General features: G+C 43.2%; 1 protein-coding gene across 1 annotated transcript; it reads right to left on the reverse strand.

Moving 5' to 3' along the window:
- Nucleotides 1-1,287: 1,287 nt before the first annotated feature.
- Nucleotides 1,288-2,720, reverse strand: LOC121867676 (acanthoscurrin-2-like). The gene is made up of 4 exons (XM_042367694.1): nucleotides 2,597-2,720; nucleotides 1,849-2,081; nucleotides 1,471-1,641; nucleotides 1,288-1,365 (listed from the first exon to the last, which is right to left on the reverse strand). Exons 1-4 carry the CDS (start codon nucleotides 2,615-2,617, stop codon nucleotides 1,362-1,364), a joined length of 429 nt encoding a protein of 142 aa, XP_042223628.1. The 5' UTR covers nucleotides 2,618-2,720; the 3' UTR covers nucleotides 1,288-1,361.
- Between the last annotated feature and the right edge of the window lie 5,850 nt (nucleotides 2,721-8,570).

The following is an 8,570-nucleotide window of genomic DNA, read 5'->3' on the forward strand; positions in this document are numbered from 1 at the left end:
TTATTAACAGTCAAGACCCACTCTTATTGAAAATGTTAAAATACCGCATTTTATATTTTATTAATGAGAAAAATACTTATGTTATTTTACTAGAGTCAGACTTTAGGCTTCCCATACACATTTTTTTTACATAATAATAGGAAATAAAGTCTGTATGCATCTATGTACGTATGTATGTATGTATGTATGTATGTATGTATTACAGAACCTAATTGGTGTTTGAGTAGTTGCCAGTACACTCGCCTTGTAGACTAGTAAACCGGGTTCGATCCCAGTCGGAATGATCCTGACCAAATTCTTGTAGTGTTTGGTTAGCCATTGCTGTTAGCGGGGTGTCCGAGCATCCAGGGGTCTAAGTTATATACATTATCATATTTTCAAAGGGTAAAAAACCGCATTTCTTTTATAACGAGTTTATTATGAAAATATTTCCAGACTCCATTGAACTTAAACATGTGGAAATAAATGAAGAAATAAGAGAAATATGTAATGGACATTTTTATTGTGATATTGAGGAAATTTAGAGGGGGTTTTGTGCTGGTTCCCTCTATTACGTCAACGGGAACTACCACCAGTTGTATACATACACTCTTATCTAAGTAATACTGTATGAATGAATTAAGTGTATAATAATTTAACACCGCTAATACTATGCAATATATATTTTTTTTTAACAATTTATTAACTTCGTTACCTCTTGTGTGTCTGGGTCCTACATTTTCTATGATTATTTTGTCTTGGTTTAGTCTGCCATCTTCGTTTTCTCTGAACAGTTTGTGAACACTCATCAAAGAAAACCTTAAAGGGATAACTCAACCAAAGTAAAATAACCATAGAAAATGAAGAACCCCAGACAAGAATAAGGGATAAAAGCGTAAATAATTAATAAATAAATGTCTTGCATAATATTAACGTCATCACATTATTATTGTTATTATTGTTATTATTATTATTATTATTATTATTATTATTATTATTATTATTATTATTATCATTATTATTATTATTATTATTATTATTATTATTATTATTATTATTATTATTATTATAGTATTTCTGACTTAAATGATTAAAAAAATAATTGAATGAGGTTGTGGATAATATAAACAACAGATAAAAATACTCTTTTAGTGAGCGAATACATACATACATACATACATACATACATACATACATATTTTCAAAGCCTTGTATAAGTTTTCAGTAATACCATCCCATAAGTTATACATTTCTATGCATTGTATTTTCATAATTATTGAGTTATGTTCAATATACACTGCCCTTGTATGTTGTGTTCTTGTGTTCTTGTTGTGTTCCTGCTGTGTTCTTCAACTTATCAGGAGCATCACGAGGGCCAAGGCTTACCTGTAAAAACAAACACAATTAACATAGGTAAGATTATTATTATTATTATTATTATTATTATTATTATTATTATTATTATCATTATTATTATTATTATTGACTCACCATCCTAAGCCAAACCCGCCCAATCCTAAGCCGCCCAGTCCTAAGCCGCCCAGTCCTAAGCCGCCCAGTCCTAAGCCGCCCAGTCCAAGGCCACCCAACCCACGGCCACCCAACCCATACAGGCCGCCATAGCCGCCCAAGCCAATTCCATAGGAGCCGTATCCGTACATCCTGTTGAGGGAGAGAATAGGAGCGTGTAATTGGTGGAGCGTTTTGTGACGTCACTCCTGGTGTTATGTCATTGGTGGATTTACAGACAAAGGAATGCATGTGTGTATGTGTATGTGTGTGTGTGTGTGTGTGTGTGTGTGTGTGTGTGTGTGTGTGTGTGTGTGTGTGTGTGTGTGTGTGTGTGTGTGCCAACATACAAACACTCACCCACTAAGCAGAGGTAATCCCAGACCCCCATACAATCCTCCAAGCCCTCCAAGTCCTCCAAGCCCTCCAAGCCCTCCAAACCCTCCAAGCCCTCCATGCCCTCCATACAGCCCCCCAAGCCCGATGGAGGGGTCGGCCTTGGCTTCGGCTTTCGGTTCGGCATAGGCTTTCGGTTTCGGAAGAGCTGCTGCCTCGAGATGGGCGGCCAGACACGCCCACACGCCCAACATAACCTGTGAGGGAGGGAGGCGCGGGAATGTATAGTAATAATTTAACGTAGGAACCTTTGAGAATCCATCTTTGTGTGGTAGCTTAAGTGAGTCAGTTAGATACGTTCTCACATCACCAGTTAGGAGGAAAACTTAACGTAGGAACCTTTGAGAATCCATCTTTGTGTGGTAGCTTAAGTGAGTCAGTTAGATACGTTCTCACATCACCAGTTAGGAGGAAAACTTAACGTAGGAACCTTTGAGAATCCATCTTTGTGTGGTAGCTTAAGTGAGACAGTTAGATACGTTCTCACATCACCAGTTAGGAGGAAAACTTAACGTAGGAACCTTTGAGAATCCATCTTTGTGTGGTAGCTTAAGTGAGTCAGTTAGATACGTTCTCACATCACCAGTTAGGAGGAAAACTTAACGTAGGAACCTTTGAGAATCCATCTTTGTGTGGTAGCTTAAGTGAGACAGTTAGATACGTTCTCAAAATCAAATTAATTACCGTCACTTGATAAACACAATATACTTACCATAAAACGTACGAGCAACATGTTAATAGCTCACAGAATGTTCCGTAATTTGGGGTGAAAATTGAGAAAGTGGATTAAACTCCTGAGCAACAAGATGGAGTTTGGTCGGTGAACACAGAGACAATGATGGTGTCATGTTTACCACCCCACCTTTTATACCACTGGTCATATGTCTCGGATCTTTCTCTTTATCGTGTATATTTTCGTCACATTTGAGTCAGGGAAGACTTCCGTCGACTGTCTTTAAAACACCACTCTCTTCCGTCCATTGGTGGCTGCGGTGTTGTTGACGTTATCTTTCCCGGACGCAAATATTATCGTGCCAATCAGAGTCTTGAGAAGGAAAGTTGTTGTTTTTTCATGATTATTATAAAAGAATTTCCAACTGTTGTCTTAAACTAAAAAAAAAACGACTTTGGTGATGGCTGCTGCTCTATATACATATTTTAAAGAATAAAGAAATATTGTTAGCCACAAGATCATATTTGTGATGGAATTGTGTTCCAAATTACATAAACAATGATCACTACTTTAGGATGTTTTAGGTCAGAGATGAATAGTTATATGAGGATTATCTATCTGAACAAATTAATATAAAGGATAAATTGTTTTTAAGAATTTGTAATATAATTATCAATAAACTCGACAGCTGATCAGGATACAAACAGCGTAAGTGAAATAGCGAATAATGTTTATATAAAGGTGTGGAGAGAGGGTGTGGCGGTGTGGGGGAGGGTGTGGTGTGGGGTGGGTGTGGCGGTGTGGGAGGGTGTGGCGGTGGGGGTGGGTGTGGCGGTGTGGGGGGGTGTGGCGGTGGGGGTGGTTGTGGTGTGGGGAGGGTGTGGCTGTGTGGGGTGGTTGTGGCGGTGTGGGGGTGGGTGTGGTGTGGGGAGGTGGCTGTGTGGGGTGGGTGTGGCTGTGCAGGGGGAGGGTGTGGCTGTGTGGGGTGGGTGTGGCTGTGCAGGGGGAGTGTGGGGGTGGGTGTGGGGTGTGGGGAGGGTGTGGCGGTGTGAGGGTGGGTGTGGCGGTGTGGGGTGGGCGTGGCGGTGTGGAAGGAAGGGCTATTGTTATGGTAAGGGTTGGGGGGGCGTTTTAGCTAAATTACATCGACGGAAGTACAGCTATCTCCCTTCCTGGACTCTCTCTCTCTCTCTCTCTCTCTCTCTCTCTCTCTCTCTCTCTGTATATATCAACCTGTCTCCGTGGTAATTATTTCGGCGGTACTTGGATGAAATACCTGCAACTTTTTATATGAATTCATCTTTTATATAAGAAATTAGTTTGCATTGTGTTCTCTGTAGTCCATATAAATTGTTTTTATATCTATATTTTGCATCTTATTAAAAATTGGGTCTGTGTTCCAATTTTTTCGACATATTTTAGATACAGTTTTTAGTGGTGATAATTAATGTGAATCTCGTGTTTTGTGGCAATGTTTTATTTGTGACTCACGGCCGATCATCCTTAACATAAGCTCATATAGGCGGTCACTAGCGCCACAGGTACCTATATAATATTTGTCGATGACTACTGGCAGATATTGTAACTCGCTATAAAGTAACACGTATGAGTTTATATTTAAATAAGAACCTTTTCCACCACTTAATAAATGTTTATTCTTAACTAATGTATAAATTTATTATTATATTACTATATGTTAAATATTTATTATATATAAGAGGAAGATTAATGTTAATTAATGTTATTATAAAATATTTTGGTTGGTGGACCATTGTGAAGGGTAACTAATGTAGATAGATAAACATTAGTCTGAGGTGCTTACGGTGTTTATATACTCACTAAAGCTATATAAACAATGTATATAGACAGAGATGGAGGATAGCTCAGATGGGTGAGCTCTGGATGCTGAGTCATCTGCTGGGTAGTCAGGATATCTACATTGGTGTTTCGGTTGAGCAGCGAATGGTAGTGCTCTTTTCAGCGTTGACGGACGCCTTCTTCGTCTTTAATTAGGGAGTTGCCGTTGGATGAGCGAAGGGGGACTGTGTCATGAGTGATTGGCCCATAAAATGCTTTAGTGGAATTGAAAAATTGTCTCATCTTGTGCTGATCTGCATTTTACATGATTAGTTTTGGAAGTTGACGCTGGGCCACCTCTTTCTTCCTGAGAAAGGTATCAGCTTTGGTCCTAGACTGAGGGTTGTTCTGGCAGTCATTGTAATAAACGACCTGCTCGTTGAAGCTCTTCCGCCAGCCATGACCGTACGTGTCCTGCCAGGGAGGTGTAGGTGAGTGACATGCACGTCCAACCAGCGTTCCAAGAATGCAATGGGTAAACGTCCAATTGGACATTAAAAATATGAATTTCTCTTATGTAATGTATTCAATTCAATTTCAATTGTTTATTCCTTGATAGAGGAAGCGGGGTCCTAGTGCTGTCACTAGGTACCCCTGTACAATGACACCAGAATCATCTGGCAAGTGTCACAAGTATATACAGTATAAATATTATAAAGGGGCTTACTAAAGCCTAAGGAAGGAAGGATATTCCTTTAACACATAATCAATGTTATTTACATAATATCTGGCCAGTATGGGGAGGATCATCGTCAGGGGGTCGTGGTCCAGCAGGCGTCACGGAAGCGTTGTGTGTGGGGACATCTTAGGAGGTAGTGGATAAGGGTGCGGCTGTCGGGTCTTCTGCATAATGCACAAGAGCGTTGCTCAGGGGATGCGGGGATACCAATCTCCCAAGCAAAGTCATAAACCTATGATAATACGGGCAGCAATCACGTCCCTTTTCTGCGACCCTTTCCCGTAGACATACGAGAGGTCAGGAAGATTACGGAGGACATCGTACCAGGTGGGCGGGGAGTCCAGGGGGATGGCTGCTTCCCGAGCTTCTCTCTGTTTGCGGCGAATTTGGGTTCTAAGCTGTAAAAGTGTTCGAGGAACAACGTAGTCAGGTGTGGCCTTGTTGCAACTTGGCAAGGCCATCTGCTGCCTCATTCCCCAAGATACCGACATGACTGGGTACCCATAGGAATGTCACAGGACGGCCTTCATCCTAAAGTGTGGATGTTAACCCTCGTATTCAGAGGATGAGGTCCTTATTTTCCCCTGATCCAAATGCGATCCCGTCAAGAGCAGACCTGGAATCGCAGCAGACAAGCAAGGGACAGAAGCCGTCTGCTTCTTCCTCAGCGAGAAGGGCAGCAAGGAGGACTATTAGTTCAGCCTGAGTGGAGGATGCCCCGTCAGAAACTCTGAGAGACAGTTTGATAGGCTCAGGGGCATCAGGACGGGAGATGTAGACACCAGCCCCGGCCCTACCTGTAGCGGGGTCAACAGAACCATCAGTGTAGAGGACGACCTACCTGGGGACCAGTGGGCGATCCTGGAGAGGTGGTATTTGCAGAGAGTAACAGGGTTCACGTGGGATTTCGGGAGCAGTCCACCGAGGGCAATCACTTCAGGTTGGAAATCCAGCCAGGGAGAAGGAGACGAACCAACAGCAGGGGTGACAACAATATCAGGCAGGAGGTCGTGTTCTTGAAGGGCTCGGATGAGTGACCCTCGCTGTGAGGGCGCGTGTTCCCCCTGTATCTACAGTACACCACCCTCATCTTACTTACTTCTCTTAGTCTTACTCTTACTCAGTTCCGTCACCTATTCTTTTGGTAGCATGGTCGAGGGTCTAGGCACATGGGTATGGTAATTCTGGTATCAAGTCACTTAGATGGAAATAAAGGTAAAATACTGTGGGAGAAAGGAATACACCTAAAGTACTCTAAAAACAAGTTTATTAATATGAAATCAAAGGGGAAAAGATATAGTATTAATCATATAACTACCAGGCTCAACTCCTGGGCTTATTGCAGACTCACTTCCTTCTTCTTTACTCTTACTCACAACATTATTGGTGTTACATTACATGGCACTCATTGTAGATTATTTTACTCAACATATACGTTAATACTGACACTAGCATATACAGGGGTCCACTACCCAACATGGGATAATTATTTCCAACTAATTATCCCTAACATACATGTTACAACACTCTCTGTGGACATATACTTCTACGGAGTAACCCAGGGTAGAGCACTGGGGCTCACGACCATTGTTATTGTGGGGTAGCCAGACACATGGCGAGTCTGGGGTCTGGCCCAACGAAGCCGTGGGGCACATTAATCAGGCCGCATCGGTGCCATCGTTTCATATATGATCCCTGCTGGGTATCTACTACATCCGGGGCCGTTGTTGAGTGGTTGAGCGATGCAAGAATCACAATGGGATCTGGAGAAACAGTGTAGCAGCGTCAGGGAACGGACTGGGAAGCATGGAAACACAAACAACTCTCTTGTCTAGACGACAGACGTATTTACGTTATATTACTTCTACACTGGGTGAATGACAATTCAACTGTTAAATCATGAACACTGGTGAACACTGATATTCACTACAATTGACTGAATTAACTGAATGGCTACACATAAACATACCTGGAGAAACAGTGTAGCAGCGTCAGGGAAGGCTTTCCCTGCGCAGGCGCACGGGTATAAATACTTCTGAGTTGCCAGTGAGCGCTACTCAATCAATGACAATAATTTCAAACAAACTAACTGTTACTCATTGAAAGATGACCCTCAGTTGACAAAGGTCTGGCGAATTACTTGAGTTGATTTACACAGACTAATTCAAGATTGAGCTTCCCAGGAGAAAGTGGAATAAACCACGCATTGATAACTGTCTTCACAAAGGCGGGACTCTGGGAGGGAACACAAGTGTAGCGTCTATGGGGAAAAAACACATCTTCTCAGGGGTCGCTAACTCACTCATGTTTTGGGGGCGTGGTGTTTAATAAGAATCATTAGTTAAGTAGATCAGCAGTCAACGTGACCATGACATCGCCACTGTCTTCTAGATGGAGGTCGGCCTCAGACAGCAGAAGTCAAGTTGGCTTGGACATAGTTGCCCCGAGGATCCCGTAGAATGGAAACGGTAGTTTTTAGGTAAAACTCCTGGACACGATCCTGTAAGGGGGAAAGACCAAGTTCGGTATATAGAGAAGTAGAGCGTGTCCACTGAGGAGCCCCAAGGATGATACGAGCAGCTTTCCTCTGGATAACTTCGAGACTGTTGACAGCAGGCCGACTAATGTTGACGAGGGCAGGGGCGGCGTAGTCGACACAGGAACGGACAAAGGACTTGTACATGGTGAGAAGTACAGGGATGGTGGCACCAAGGGAACCCCTGCACATGGTAGAGAGGGGAGCGAGACGCCGAAAACATATGTCTCGAAGATAGCGGACTTCAGGGATCTGACAACGTGTGCGAGTTACATACACACCCAGGTATTTTGTCTCATTAACCCAGTCCAAGGGCGTTCCTGATAAGAGAAGGGGTAGAGGTACAACACGACCGTGCCACATGGCTTTTGTTTTCGCAGTTGAAAGAAGGAAACCAAGTGAATCACACTCTCTGGAGACCAGATCAAGGGCTTCCTGCATGCTGAGGTAGTCAGGGGCTTGGAGGAGGACATCGTCGGCATATCCTGAGTGGACAACTTCTGTCGGCCACGGGAGAGATGCAATGGAGTGCATGAGAGTGTTAAACAAGGTGGGACTCAGGACCCCACCTTGAGGGGTGCCGAGGTTCATTTCTTGAACAGGAGATATAAAGCCTTCAACGCGAACCCGGGCCTGACGTCCAGTGAGGTAAGAGGTGATCCATTGAAGAAGTCTCCCTTTAACCCCTAACCGTGCAAGTTCAGCTAAAATGAGGGCAGGCTGAGCCGTATCAAAGGCTCCCTTGATATCAAGGAAGACGGAGACGCGGGCGGTCTAATTGCAATAAAAGGAAGCAATGGAGTGTGCTGTGCTGCGATGTTGTATGAAACCATTGAGGGAGTTGTGGAAGCCGCCTGTGGTGTGAAGAAGGCGACGATGGGGTATCCTCTCCATTATCCAGGTTGTACATACCATTACTCAAATTCATGCTGACTGCTTCG

The sequence above is a fragment of the Homarus americanus genome, unplaced genomic scaffold, assembly GCF_018991925.1.
Source record: "Homarus americanus isolate GMGI-L3 unplaced genomic scaffold, GMGI_Hamer_2.0 scaffold46583, whole genome shotgun sequence".
NCBI lineage: Eukaryota > Metazoa > Arthropoda > Malacostraca > Decapoda > Nephropidae > Homarus > Homarus americanus.

Coding starts and splice junctions, on each gene's coding strand:
- LOC121867676 (XM_042367694.1), bottom strand. CDS start 2,617: ATGTTGCTCGTACGTTTTATG. Junction 2,082..2,596: donor TGTTGCTCGTACGTTTTATG/GTAAGTATATTG, acceptor CCTCCCTCACAG/GTTATGTTGGGCGTGTGGGC. Junction 1,642..1,848: donor GGATTACCTCTGCTTAGTGG/GTGAGTGTTTGT, acceptor CTCCCTCAACAG/GATGTACGGATACGGCTCCT.